This window comes from Gymnogyps californianus, chromosome 7 (genome assembly GCF_018139145.2).
Source record: "Gymnogyps californianus isolate 813 chromosome 7, ASM1813914v2, whole genome shotgun sequence".
NCBI lineage: Eukaryota > Metazoa > Chordata > Aves > Accipitriformes > Cathartidae > Gymnogyps > Gymnogyps californianus.
The window spans coordinates 34,872,727-34,888,259 of record NC_059477.1 but is presented as its reverse complement, the minus strand read 5'-3'; the positions used below and the strand labels follow the sequence as shown (position 1 = coordinate 34,888,259).

Genomic DNA, 15,533 nt, shown 5'->3' with positions numbered 1-15,533 from the left:
TTCAGGTTCCCTGATTTTCGACCAGTAATGATGTGTGTGCTTGAAAGCTGATGCTTGTGAAAGAGATGCTCATGAAATCTGAAAATGAAGTGGATTTTCCTATTACACCAGTTTTGCAAAATCATCTTTCCCCACTCAGTTTCACCATAAGCAAAAGATGACTTTCATCAGTGATATTTCTTTGCATAGATTTTATCATCTGAGTTGTACTCTTTCTCGCATATTTGCTATTAAGTTACCTTTTCCATATGCTACATCAAATCCACTGTTTTGCAGAAATAGAAGGAGATGTGCTGGAAATTAAGCAGTGATGATAGCAGTTATTTACAATGTGTCTTTTAAAATTGTCTCCCCCTCCCGGCTTGGTCAGTCCTATAAGTTCTAAAATTCCAATTTAAAATCTTGCCACTTAGTTTTTAAATGGTGCAAAACCTGGAACAAATTTTGCTGCAGTCATGATAGCAGAGTGGCAGAGGAGTATTGCTCAGAGTACAGCAGCAGCAGCCTCTCTGGTAACACTATATTATTCCCTGTAGGCTGTAACTCAAGTCATGAACAGAGACTTTAGTTTAAGCTTTTTGTTATAGAATCTGAAAGAACAGATTCTTCTCTTTTCAGCAATATATGAACTTACGGTGAGCTGCCCCTTTTTGCAGACAGTCTGAGATGTATGTGACTGCCTTGCAAGAAGCATACAAATTACCCACTAAGGTCAATGATATTGGTATATTATTGATGGCTTCTGTCTATTTAAATGGTACCTCCATGGTGAACTTCAGCGGTATGCCCAAGTCATCAGCAGCTGCACTGCCACGATGGACTCATAATCCAAGTGTAGTCACTGTCGAAGACACACACTAGGCAGCTCTGAACCTCGAAAGTCAGGAGCAAAAATAAAAAAGGGAACATGCAAGTGCTGTCACTTGCAAGGAAAAAAAAAGAATCGGGAAGAATTAGGCATAGTCTTCATTTGAATCATTTGGTCTTGTTGTTTGACTCTGGAGATGATGCTCCTTAAGGAACCCTTGAGGGATGTTGAAGAGCCTGTAGCTTTGCGTAGCCCTTTTGGTGCTGGCTTCGATTTTGCTGTAGTGCTTTGGCTAGTCCGTGGTTCCCTTATGGCCATCCACAGTCAGGTGGGAAGAAGACTTCTGTGTTCGTATTACACCCAAGCGTAAATGGCACAGACTTTCTTCCAGGCTTACTAGTGGGGTCAAGAAATAATTCTATGAAGAGAGTACCACTGAACGGTAGTTAATTATAATTAGGCTGCAAGTAGTGATGAGCATAAAACAAAAACTGACCTTTGAGATAGCTGTAATCCCAGGACAAACTTCACAAACCAGGCTGTGCATCTATTATTGCACTGTAGTATTGCTTTGTTACAGAGCCCTCAGGGTGATGTTCAGACTTGCATAAAGGATTAATACCTTGCAGAAGCCTCATTTAAAAGGTTAAAAGTGGGGCCTAAATGGTGCATAGAATATATGCTGTCTCTCTGTGGAGGACAGAAGCACACCTCAGATAATCAGTATCATTTTATAGTAGCAGCTGAAGAGTAAAGAGACCTTTTGATGCTAATGGGAATTTTGATATGTACCTCAATGGAGATGGCTTTAAATGACTGTCATAGACTACTTATATGGACATTCTTGAAATAAATTAGCCACTGGAAAATTGCTTCCAAAAGCAATACATCAAACAACCCATCATGCAGGAGTGGAAGATGTATAGTATTTAAAGTCTGAGCCTAAAAGTAGCCCAGCTATGCCCTCCAGAGAAGGAGCTTGGGAAAACATCACTGTCAGTTCTTACCCACTGAGAATCTTGCTGAGGTTCTGTCTGTTGTTCCTTTCTTAATAGAAGAAATTATCTGAGGATATCATCTTTCATTTAAAACCCTTTTTGGTTTTAAGCACTTTCTGGTATAGAGAAAGGCTTACAAATGTAACGGTTCTTCCCCTATTCCCAAGTGTCTAGGCAGAGAGAGAGAGAGAGACACACACACACACATATATAGAGCCTAGATATATAACATGTAAAAAACAAATGTGAACACTGTATTTGTTTTGTTCTTTTATTAGGTGGGAGGGAAGCAAGGTTGACTCATGATATTTTCACTTGTGTGGGGTGCATTAAACTGTTGGAAAGATACCTAGCCAAACAAGGATATTTCTGACATATTATCTTATTGTGGAAAGTTGGAAGAACTTAAAAAAAATAATTATAACTGGTCTGAGGCTGCTACTATTGGAAGTAGTGGTAAAAGCTTTGTGAAAACATCTATGTCAATGTAGAGTGCTTCTGAAAACCTTGCTCTGTACAATAAGCAGAAATTGAAAAAATTGTTCTGCTGCTCTTATTGTAAATAATAACGATAATATGCTTCTGAATCATGTGTTTTCTACAGAGCTCACTTGACAATCAGTATTTCCAAATTCATTGCTCTGTGTTGTTAGCGGTTAGCATTGTCACAACTAAGTTGGTTAAGCAAACAAAAAAATGCCCTTCCTTTCTTTTTGTAAAGCCAAGTATAAACTTGATGCACAAGGTAATGGTGAATCAAGCATAACATGTTGTGACTGAGTTTATAACCAAGTAATCCTGATTTCAGTGCATGATGTAGCGACTACGTAGGTAGGTCTGACTGAATTAGAGAACATATGTATTCATCAGATGCTTGCTAATTAATAGAGTGATTACCTTGAAGATGGTCTATGTTATCCACAGCCAAAACCAGATATTGAATCAGCACATTATTGTATATGTAAGACAGTAGTTATTGTAGGAGATTTTTATCTCTCTTTCCTCCCCCCAGGTTTATGTAAGTCTCTTTGGCAAAATAATAATTTCTGTCTTCATCTTTCTTTCACCTTAGACAGGATATTCCCACAGACACTGTCCAGCCTAATTTCCATACAGAAATACAGTCAGCACAGACACTTTTACGTTGTAATTTGCATTCAACTGGCAGATGCAACCTGTAGAGAAGTATTTTGCATTTTGTACAACTTCATGATAGCCTGCTCTCTTATTCTGTGTTTATCTTGGGGGAAAAATAATGACAAGCTTCCCTTTTAAAACTGACATTTTATTTTCTTTGGAAGGAAAATAGTGTATTTGGCTTCAATGGAAAATGCTTATTGTTCCTCTAGAAACTGCATTCTCCCATTCTATTCCACCTTTTCTGCTGTAAACCACCTTTTTTTTTAGTCATAAAATAAACTTATCACTCCTGCCTGCATCCATTTCTTGCTATGAATTTGGATGGAGAAAACATAATTTTCTCCAGTGTGTACTTTAGTCTCCTTTGTACCCTATTTCAAAAAATCCATTCAGGGTTACAATAATGCAATTATTTTTGTTTTCTAAGATTACATCCTTCTTAATAGTATTGTATATCCTACAAAATCATAATCAGGGTACTGAATGAATTTTCCTTTTTGTCTGTTTAGTGTGACTTAACAAATGCTACATGAGCCTTCTCAGAACTGAGCTAGCTGTTAGTGATTACGTTTGGGTTTTTTTCACTTTATTAACCTATAAGCAGCACTACATGCTTTAGTTTTCTGTTTCTTTCTATAAAGTATATTCAGGTATTAGCAACACTGCAACATAGTGGTTATAAAGTTAAAGAAATCATTTTGCTTACTACTACTGCAGGGATACCAGCACTAGCTAATGTGATGGTATTGATGGAAGTGACAATAATTCAACAGGATTGCGTAACCGACTGAACTCTGCCATCTAGGTTAAATAAAATATCGGAGAACGGCAAAGTGCATCACATTGTCAATAGTCTTCGTTTGTGTCTGGTGTGTTGGTATTTGCAGTGATGAAGCTCCAGGCAGCCAGTTGGTTACAGATAAGTTTCACATTGACTGGGACTCAGTGCTTGTCAACTCTGATAATGTCATCGTAGCTCGATTTGATGGCAGAGGGAGTGGATTTCAAGGCCTTAAGATTCTACAGGAGGTCCACCGATGCTTAGGATCAGTGGAAGTGAAGGACCAAATAGCAGCCGTAGAGTACGTATGTGCAAACTTTTCTTCTCTTTTACCCTGCTTCCACCTCAATGAATGAGCATTTTTAACTGAAACTGCCCAGAATGTTTTCTTTGCATAGTGAATACCATTAATGTTTATTTTTAATGCAGTTGCAAATTTTGAAACAATAATCTTTTCATTACAAACAGCAGATAAAAGATCAAAGAGGTGTTTGCTTTTTGTGTTGGTGCTTCTCTTTAATAAAGCTGTCCTTTCGTGTGCAATCTAAATATGCCATCTGAGCTAATTCATCTTTGTCTATATTCCCTAGGAAAATTTCTTGCAGTGCACATGTTACAATACATTTGTGTTACAATGTTTTAGGCCTATATGATAGGATACAGCTCTCGTTTCTGCCACAAAGTTCGGGGGTAATCGTACAAAGCAAATGGAGTTATAATGGTGTAAATGAGAGCAAAATTTGGGCAAATGCCTGTTATTTCTCATTTGCATTATCGTTCTTAGACTGATATAAATCCACCAGCTGCAGAAAAGAGTCATTTCCATCTGTGGAGTAATCACACATGGCTTTGACAACATTCTTTACTCAGGGTGCACATGTCAAAATGGCTAATACCAAGGTCTGGATGGACTTTTTCTCGGGATTCTCAAGGAAAGACAGATTTTAAGCCAGATATTTTATATTATTTTTTCTTCTTTTGAAAGGGGTTGATGCTTCAACCATTGCATGGGTAGGCAGCTGTCTCTGACATGACATACCTGGGCAATCGGGCTCCTAGTGTTCATGTTGGTCAGGAATGGGATGCGTTGAGCAGAGCAATTCAAGGTGACCCTTGCGAAAGGGCCATCAGAAGCAGGCCTTACGCTGTCCTGTGAGAACTGAGCTCTCTGCTCAAATACTAAGATGTTTTAGGCTAAATTACATCTGGCTTCTTTTTGGGTGCACTGCGTGGGAAAAAGGGAGGGTGCCCTTGGCTGAGAGGAGGTACTGCGGCTGGTTTTGTCTCCTCAAAAGCTGTTGGATTTTGCCCTCAGGTTATTCTGTCTTTTCTGTATAAAATTCACGGTTGCTGATTAATGGCCTTGATGAGAGAATTAATTATTTGGATAATTATCTAAATTCAAGAAGTTGCATTAATCTTACCTTCCCTTAGCTGTCGAAAAACAAGGCACCTGGTCAAAGCCAGTCATTTAAGCTCTAGTCAGTGGAAAATCCCAGCATTTCTGGAGGGTGATTCTCCCCAGACTGAGAGAGGTTTCCAGCATGGGTGGGAAAGAACAGCTGTTTGAGGGTGTCTCTCTTCTCTCCTTTAACTGAAGAGCAGATGTAAATGGGCAATTTAGACAAGATGCTCAAATTCAAATATCTAAAGTTAGGTGAGATGAGCCCAACACCAACTGTTTGACATATAGAGAAGGAATTAGAAAGCAAATCACATTTCCCAGTGCAATAATACTTTTATTGGTGTAATTTGTTCTTCTACCTGATCTGCATGTATGACAATTCCTTACTATACAAATAATTTTCTTTACATACTGGATTCAACAAGTAAAATTCACTGTTTTACTTTACCAAAGTAAAAAAACCCCTTTTTTTTCTTTCAGATCACTATTGAAACAGCCCTTCATTGATCCTAAGAGACTGAGTATATTTGGAAAGGTAATGTGCAAAAATAGCAGGATGTATCATCATGATTCTTTACGAAAATACTATCAGTTCATAAACAAATATATTTATCTGTTTTCCTAAGACAATTTCAGTTATTAAAAGAGGGAAAAAACCTTCCATAATTTGCTGTATGTTCTGTATATTAATTTTTTCTCAGAATGGGTATTTGAGATCAATTAGATCAGTTTTATGGTACTGCAGTATTTGTGTTTCAGAATCTGCAGGAGAAAGTATTTGTTAAAAAATGTCTGCTTTCTTTAGAAATTTCTAATATGGGCTTAGGTTTTGTGAAAGCTTGCTTCTTACACTTTTGTATTTGGGCTGCAGTTAAATTGACAGTGTCCTTCTAATACAACTGTTATATCTGAATGTTTTACTGACCCTTGAAGTTAGCTGAGTAACAACCCTCTGGTACTGTTAACAACTTCCTTTTTGCGCCATCTAGAAATGTCGCCTGTGCTGTTTTGTCAGCTGGCTTCACTGTGTGGCATGTCATTGCCCCTAGCGTGAGGGAGAACAAGGCAAAGGCTTAACCTTTAGTAAGACACTAAATAGCATTTTACGGATGTCTATTAAAAAACAGCAATTAGAAACACCACATAATTGCTGCTTCTTCTGTGAACTAGCATGTGCAACCTTTCTTTTTTTAAAGTGTTTTCTTAAAAATGAATATATTTTGTGCCTTTGACATCAAAGCAACAATAAACCATGATCGAGTACCTAGACAACCCCCCCAATCATCAGTTATAAGAGCAGCATGTGTTCCACTATGAAACCCCTTCGTTCCCATCCCCACTCTGCTACTGACTTGCTGCATGGCCTCGGGCAAGGCATTTAACCTGCGTGTCTCTGTCTGAATGCGAGATGAGGATATTGATACTTACCTCCTGCATGGTAGCCTTTTGAGGACGAGTTAATGTTTGTGACTATTATTAGCAATCCACGTGAACATGACCTTCCTCAAAGATTTGAGCTCCTGCCACACTCCTTGAGCTAAAGAAACTGTCATTGCAAGAATTTCAGTAGCATCAAAACCAGTATTTGGTTTGTAGGGCAGCAGCCAGAGATTTTTCAGCCGAGGATGTGTAAGCAGGGCTGATTCCATCCACCAGATGATCGTGGCACACATTTCTATTCAGGTTTTAGTGCCTGTTACCAATGTATAGGAAAGTACACATGCATAGAAGCATCTTCATTTCTCCATATCCTCTTCCCACAAATGATAGAAAAAGTTATTTCTGCAATGAAGTCACTAAGCACCCCAAATTGCTCACTTGTTTCTGACTTCAGAATTTCTTTTCATTGCTACTTGAAAATTTCCACTTGTTTTCTGTAGGAAATTCAGCAGTATCTTGTTTCCTAACAGTGACATGATGAGACAGTTACCGTAGAGTGTACATGTAAACATGGGTTTACATATCTGCCAAAGGCTACCCCCAAAATTTTTTTCCTTTCACAAAATATTATTGATGATGATGTTCCTGCGTTTATTTTCTGAAAGAAAGATTGAGGAATGAAAAGTGGAAATGTGAGAAAGCAAAGAGCAAAAACTGGGAAATTCGATAAGCTTCAACGCTGCTTTGAATTCAGGGAAATTTACCCCTTCCAAGTTTACCTCCCAGAGTTGTTTTCTACTGTTAAACAAAAACTCATAAAATTTAAAAGTCAGTTTTAGAATTAGGAAAAAAAATCTATTTAACAGCTTCCTAAGGTTAATTGTATTTTCCTCCACTCTGCTTATTTTAGAGTCAATTAAAGATCTTCTTTAAAACTTGTTTCCTTTTTACTATGTACAACAATGTGATAGGAAAAATCTTTTTTTTCTTTCTATGCATTAAATTGGGCTTACTGATGGAAATAGAATATGCACTTTGCTTGAAAATAAGATGACTTTGGAATTGCTTAGTGCTGATCTCATAAAGGTGGACTCATGCACGCTGTCAGGGAGCTCTTTAAGAGGTTTTAGAACTACAAAGAAATAAAATTCTTGTCACAATCAGTAAACTAGGCACAAGAGTAACAAGACTGTCCAGAAGGGCACAGTGTGGAAAATACCTACTTCTGACTGCCAGGCAATCTGCCAATGCCACCTTGCTTATCTCTGTGAGGGGTACAAGCCCAAGTGATGCACCATGCAAGGGCCTTTCTGAACTGTTAGACAGCAAATTGTGTTTCCATGTAGTTTGCATTTTTCTTCGTGGAAGTAGAAAGAGAGCTTGAAAATAAGTTGCAACTTCACAGCCAACCAGCTTCTTGAAAATACAGCAATTAGGTTGTAACCACAGAAATCCAGCCGATGAGTGAGGCACCATACATCCTTGCATCAGGATGTATGAACTATTTTCTGCATTGTCATTGTGAAGTGCTTCTAAAAGTGTGATTTTCTGTGTAATGTTTTTGTCCTGGAAAGCCTGGCTGGAAGCAAGGGCACAAGCACAAAGGAAAGAAATTCCCAGGAGAACTAAACCAAGCTCTTAATGAATACATGGCATAAATAATAAATAACCTGGCAATAGCTATCCTAGGATTAAAACTGTGCTGTGGAGCTACTGGGAAAGACACAAACAGAATATTAAACAAAAGCAAAAGTAGAGAACCCAGAGGCAGAGGAAAGCTGCTATTCTCTTAAACCCTTTGAATTATACAAGTTACCAGTGCCCACTCAGAAATTCTTTCTTAGGTGAAATCATGGCCTCCTGGGCTGGAATTTCTCTGGGAAAGGGATAACTCAGTTCTTCACACTCCCTTGAAAATCCAGCTCTTATTCTGTATTTCTTTTAGTGTATCCATTCGCATTTACTATAGGTTGATTCCAAAGAACACTCCTCTTCTTATTTTCTTAACTAAGGTTAAAGGATTTTCAAATATTCCCATTATTCCACAGAAATCATCTATTCATTAAATATTTAGACATGAAGAACAGGAGCAGGCAGGATTCAAAAAAGTCCATGAGAAAACTCTGTGAGCATTTGATGCACAATATTCTTTTTTGGGGTAGTTTTACATTTTTCTTTTCCCTGTCATGGGATAATTTCTTCTTCCTGAAATGTGTTGTGCCAAACACAAAACAACAACAACAACAACAACAAAACACCTGCAAAAATCAATTTTCCAGCACTGATGAAGGGAAAACAAAGATGGCAAATAGAGAAATTTGAAGAGCCCATAATATATGAGAAAATCATTGATCCCAGACTCCACAATACAGAATTTCATTTTCTGTGGGTCTAGAATGATTATAGGTGTACAGATACAGATTGCCAGTGTCATTCCAAGGAAATCTGTGGTCTCAAGTTAAAGCTTTCATGTTTTCATGCAAAGCGAAGCTTTCATGACTCTTTTGTGTCACAACTCTTCCCAGGGAGGCGTATTATAGACTTTCCAGGGGAGATGATGAAGAGATGTGCCATAAGGCCAGATAAATGTGGTGAGGCAAGGAGAGAGCTCCCCCGCTTCTGCCCCATTTCTCCCAGCTTCTTCATGCCGTCTGTGGTCCCTGCTTTGTAACAAAGCAGCCTGATGGATGCTCTTGTGGCCAGAAAGTGCATCCAGAGATTAGCATAATATTGAGCAATGTGGCTACGTACAGCTTTTATTTCTGCAAAACAGTGTGGGATCTGTACCTCTCTGTGGGATGTTTGACAATGCTGTAGCAGAAACCTCTTTAATAGCAATAGGATTCAATCTGTGAAGGTTCAAGTGTCAGGGGGAGGACATACTGCAATCAGTTCACAGGTTTCCCCCATTCTCGTACTCTCTGTCCTGTCAGCAAAATGCTCAGCGTATCTTGGCAATTAGCAAATATCTACATTAAATTTATTAAAAACTGAGTACAAATCTTTCTGTCTAGGCTGTGTTCCCAAAAGTCTTACCTTTGTTTTTTGTTTTGGTTTTTCTGTAATTTTCAAATATTTTACTAACTATAGGCTAGTCTGCCATGATGGAATTATGGAGCTTAAACTCAAATATACTAGTTATTATTAATTGCATTGTTTAAAGATCATGACCAGGTCAAATGAGATCTTTATTCACTCTTAACTGTAGGTTTACATTTCCTTTAAAAGCAATTCTTTCAGAAGCAAATACATACTGTAAAATGATACCATCGGATTAGCACAATGGCCTTTGACTTTGTTGTTGCTAAAAAGAAATGAATCAACAAAAATCTCAATATAGTTTCCATTGTTAGGGATACGGTGGCTACATTACGTCAATGATCCTGAAATCCAGTGAACGGCTCTTCAAGTGTGGAACTGTGGTGGCACCAATTACAGATATGAAGTTGTATGGTGAGTATTCCCTGCCCTACACCTGTGTGACAGTCTGTTCAAAATATCTTTTATTCATGGAGCTACTGTTCATTTTAACTAAGGGCGGATAACGTAACAGTATCAACTAGCTTTTACCTCACTGCCTCGTTCTCTCCTTTAAATGAAGGGGCAGCTAACACTGGGACAGTTTACCAAAACACACGACAGATACAATATTATTACCACCACTGATTTTTGCAAAGGAGTTGTGTTTCCCATTTCCCGCCAAAATTCAATCAGGTACCCCGTTTCCTAAGAATCCTTTAGGTGTATCAGCCTGAATCAAGACTTATAATAGGAGTGAATCTTTTAAGGTTAGTGGTGAATTCCTTACGATATCAACCATGACGTCATTCAATCACAGGATATTTGGTTCTGTATGCGAAGTTTTGGGCACAGGCTGTGGACTGTGATACACAGGAAATCAGATCAGGTTACTTTAATGGTCTGTTAGTCTTCTCTTTGGTTTTTGTTTTTTTGTTTTGGTTTGGTTTTGGTTTGGTTTGGGGGTTTTTGTTGTTGTTGTTTGGTTTTTGGTGGGTTTTTTTTTAACCATTTAAAAATGGTTTTAAATGGTACATTTAAATGGTACATTCTGGTTTTAAATTAACATCTCTTTGTTGACTTCATGGCTTAAATAGCTTCTCCTGACTCTAGGTCAGAACTGATGAGTTTTAAAATAGAAGTAATTTTCATAAATTCACAAGTTTTTGTTCTTACTTTCACAGCATCAGCTTTTTCAGAAAGATACCTTGGTATTCCATCAAAAGAGGAAAATACCTATCAGGTAAGTTAGCATAAACAAGTAACTTAAAATGACCGTTTTACTCTTAAAATGCAATTCGGTTACACCTTTGTGTGTGTTTGTTTACTAGGCATCCAGCATATTACACAATCTTCATGGTTTAAAAGAAGCAAACTTGCTAATAGTTCATGGGACAGCTGATGGTAAGTATTTACAGATGCAATTACATTTGGAGTCAGAGGTTCTAATAGGCAGGCATTCAAAGACTGATTAGGCACACACCTAGCGAGTACATTTTTAGTTTCATTATCCCTCCGGTAGGATTTTTTATTTCAATTGTCACTTCTAACTCTAAACTGATGACGCTTTTCTTTGCTGAATATTTGTACCTTTTAGGTGCTGTATGTTCTAATTTGTTTAAATCTTGTGGACCACCGTCTTGCTAGTGAAAGGTATTATATGAATTATTAATAGAACAACATACATTTTTAATGGTATTTTAAATTCATAGAGATTCTGCAATTGAAGAAAGAATTATCAGTAGAGTTGGTGAAGTACAGCACCAAAACGGAAGTTAAACTTTTCAGCTAATTAATTACAAGGTAGTGCCAAAGCATCTGAAGCTGAAGCTATAGGGAACCTTTTAATAGCACCAATACTTTTCAGCAGTAGTTTAAGACAGACAATGAGTAAAACAGAGTAAGTTCTAGCACTTTAAATGGAATCATAAGATGTGTCAATCAAGAGATATTTTGTAATTACAGATTTAAATTTAACTGCAGTGTATTTTTCTGAACTTTCGTAACTGATGTAGGTCTAAAGAACGAGCTTTGATGCAGGCACAAATTACAGTGCTGCAACAAGCTCCTCTGTACAGATTCGCATGCATACTTCTTTCCCTTGCATTTTCCTGGTGAATGTGGGACGATACAAGGTTCCTTACTCTCAATCTGGAGGGATAAGTACCTTGCACTGACAAGGGCTGAGGTGAGAGTGCCCACACGCACAGCTGGCACGGTGAGGATGGCACCCACCAGCCTGTCACCCTGACGTAACTTGCCAAACCCATGTTATGGATCCCAAGTGCAATCAGAGGGGTGCAAACACTGTCCAGTGTTTCTTCCCAGAGCAGGGGGGAGAGGGACAGAGAAGATATACTGGGTGACTGAGCAGGCATGAGGGTCTCAGACTTTGCTGATTGTAAAAGGCAGCAGCAATTTCTGCCCCTCTGAACTCGGCGCTAGAGGGAATTGGGACTCTGATAGATGTCTGAGCAATACAGTGTGTTCAAGACTAGGACTCTGATTGCTTGCTGCCCTTGCTTAATATCGCGTCTAGTGACACCGCCCAGCCCACTTGCAGCCTAAGCTCTGCAGGGTTAGGACATGGTAATAAAGTTGCCTGTTTTTACCACACAAAGATTAAGTTACTGATATGTTGCAGAAAGTCCATTACTTAAAGAAGTGTGGGCTGTAATAACCCTGTGCAAGCAGTAGAAAATCCAATGTGCTTTCCTTTAACACAATTATAAACTGTCATGATGTTCAAACAGAATGGTTTTACACACCTCTAAACTATCGCAGTGTGTGTAAATCAAGGGTAGAGAGAGGAGTCCTCACGGAGAGCCTGGAAAGCATGGCTTCCCTTGGGGCTTCCAGCTCCTTCTTAAAAACCTCTGCTGTTACACCCTTCATTGCTGTTACTGGTGGGGCTGTGCGCTTCTGACCAGAAAGATAGTCAACTGGTAATTACAGAAGTTGGAAATGTTTTCAGTCAAAACTGTTTAACAGATAAGTATTTCATATTGGCGTAGCTTTTTCTAATAATATCCAAATGTTGTTGTCTTGCAGCTAAAGTCCACTTCCAGCATTCAGCAGAACTAATTAAACATCTAATAAAAGCTGGAGTTAATTACACTATGCAGGTATGTGCAGCTGTGACATTTCCTATAAACATAGTTCAACATTTAACCTCATATTGCTGTTTCTTCCCTGAGAAGGACCCTTCCTACCACAACACACTGGTATTACCTCAATTTGCAGTTAGAACTCCATTTAATCCCATTTTCTTTAGTGTTAACATGGATGTCAAGGACCGTATCTTCTTGTCATTCTTCTGGGCTCTTTCTCATCTTCCTTTTTTCCACCTGTTTATCCTACAATGCTATACAAAGTGCTTTAGAGTCCATATGCACTCTCTGTAATATGGAGATATCACTACTTTAGTCCCTTTTTACCTGAAAAAGTATTGGGTCACATGAAACTAATTTCCCCTTATTTTCAACATTTAAATTTATTAAAAGGCAGTTAAAAGGTGAGAGCACTGTTCCCTCTCTCCATAGCCATACAGAGGATGAGGGTGCTGTGAGGGACGGGCTGGGAAGAGCAGGACAGGGCATGCTGCTGACCTGCAGACTTGCATGGGACCCACCGCAGAGTACGTGGATGTTGCTGGCCGAGGATTCTGATTGCATGAAACCTTCTTGAATATCTTAGACGATGTGGGTTTGGGTCACTCCTCCAAATATCTCTGATGTTACACATTGTAAACCTCAACCTGACTGAACCTTAGGTGAACCTGTAGTTTCCACTGAAGCATGTGAGCTCACATCAGGGAGGAGGTAGTAACAAGGGAGTTAGCATCACTTATCAAGGGAAAAGGACTTCACATATGAAATCTGAGCGGGGCAAGATCTGTTCCAGCTGTCCCTATGATTTCAGCTGAGGTGATGTGAAGGTCTGTGGAGAGAGGCAGAAGCAGGAATGACAGAGGTCTCTCAGAAGAGCCTCATTGCACCTTTCTCATGCAACCTTGTGATAACCTGAGTTTGAGGAAGCAGCTGAAGATTTTTGCCTCAGGCCACCGCGAGTCTCTTGTCCTAAACCCTGTGGCCTGGATTTCTTCATTCAGCCTGCAAATTTTTGTTCAGCCTCACTTGGGAGAAATTTCCAGTGGAATTTGAATTGAGATAAAAATGCCCACATCCACCCTAGAAGAGAGAGGTGATGGGCTTTAGATAAGATAAGAAGATAGTTAAAAATATGAATAAAAAGGTTTTTCGCTGAACACTTAAAAGCTGGGATATTGAGAGGTCCCTAAAAGCATGAGGTAATTAATCCTCATTGAAGTTAATGGGATTTGGATGCCTAGACACTATTGAAAATGCCAGCTAAGTAAACTGTTGTAAGCACAATGACTGAGGATATAAATTTTTTCACTTCTGCAGATCCCACTGCAATGGTCGTTTTATGTAAGTTCAAATTCCAAGAGAATGAGTTGTACTCTGAGTTTTATTAGCTTTCCTTGATGCCATAAAACTAATGTTATCATCCTGTTGTCATCTAAAACATTTTGAAGATCAGAGAAAGAAAATTAGAGCCCTAAATATTTGAAAAGCCTTTAAAAAACTATTTACTTTTTCCTTTCTCCTCTGCTAGATCTACCCGGATGAAGGTCATAACATTGCTTCTGAGAAAAGCAAATATCACCTTTACAGCACAATCCTTGGGTTTTTTAGTGCTTGTTTAAAGGAGGAGACACCAATTTTACCACAGGAACCTGAAGAGGATGAATAAGGAAGCCTATTTGTGTAGTACTGAAGGGGACTTACTTTGCGGCTCAATAAAACCTTAAATAAAAGTGACTGTAAGATTGCAGATTCTGCAGAAGCTCAAGGGCAGCTAAAGGATATCACAGTGGAACAGCACATTTACAGACAATGAGCTAATAAACTGGAATTCGACTACAAAGTCCAAACATATTACCAAGGGACAAAACCTTTGTGGAAGGTCAACAGTTGGTTACAGTTTCCTGGAAGAACTTAGTTTTGCATAAGTGTAGGGTTAGTGCATGTTTGTTATGTTAAGCCTCACTGTTGGTTCTGTAAGTGGTTGCTCGTTTTTTAATTTAAATGCACATCTTTATTCATCTTTGCATAATGCACAACCTATCATAAGTATTATGGCCACTAATATTTTAAAAGGTGAGCTGCAATCTAACACTTTACTGTAATGTTACAATAAGTGCAATTCTTTCGCTGTCTATTATACATAAGAAACCACAGAGATAATAAAGGGCACGATATTTTCTCTAGTTTCTGCTCAAAGGGGATATATTGTCTAGTGCATCATATAACATTGATATTGAAAATGATTTTTTTTCCCAATTGCAGCATTTACTATTATTACTGTACCTACTAGTAACCAATAAGGGACTTTTTGGTAGTGTACTCTTGGTCTTTATGTATATACCTAGGACTCCCTAAGCAGAAAATCTTTCTGAGCTTGAAGAATTTTTTTCAAGACATAATTAACAGCTGTATTTAAAACAATATCTGCAATTGAAATCTTTCCCCAGTCCAAAATGTATCTATTGTTTCCTTAAAATATGTTTGAGTTGTGTTTTGGTATTGTTTATACTAGTTAATAGTTTGCTGGTTACACTCTAATTTTAGAATATGCTACTTTGTCACATGTACATTAGATACATAAATATTAAATTATAGTTTCAGATAAAGAAAATTTATTAACAATGTATAATGCCACTGAGTAGTAATACTTTACTCCTCAAATGAAGACATATTTTTGTGCATCTTCCTTTTCTTCCATCTGGTCTCAGATGTAATTCTAATGTTCATCAAGGTGGCCACATAGCTGGAACATGCCATTAGTTTTTATTCCACGGCTGCTCATTAAGTCTCTTGCAACAGGATTTAGCTTCAACAGCATCACAAAGAAATGAAATGTTTTTCATTCAAGGCAAAGGAAGCTCCTGACAAGTTAAATTTTATTATTTATTCAGAG

The 15,533-nt window shown here is 38.2% G+C and overlaps 1 protein-coding gene across 3 annotated transcripts in view; it reads left to right on the top strand.

The window, feature by feature from the left end:
- DPP10 (dipeptidyl peptidase like 10) overlaps positions 1-14,846 on the top strand; it is a 247,481-nt gene extending 232,635 nt beyond the window's left edge. For all 3 annotated transcript variants that reach the window (XM_050899666.1, XM_050899668.1, XM_050899667.1), the window contains 7 exons: positions 3,834-4,028; positions 5,613-5,667; positions 9,866-9,965; positions 10,715-10,773; positions 10,862-10,934; positions 12,582-12,655; positions 14,169-14,846. In XM_050899666.1, the coding sequence (XP_050755623.1) occupies positions 3,834-4,028; positions 5,613-5,667; positions 9,866-9,965; positions 10,715-10,773; positions 10,862-10,934; positions 12,582-12,655; positions 14,169-14,306 (694 nt within the window). In that variant the 3' untranslated portion in view covers positions 14,307-14,846. The remainder of the gene's footprint in view (positions 1-3,833; positions 4,029-5,612; positions 5,668-9,865; positions 9,966-10,714; positions 10,774-10,861; positions 10,935-12,581; positions 12,656-14,168) is intronic.
- Positions 14,847-15,533: the final 687 nt, after the last annotated feature.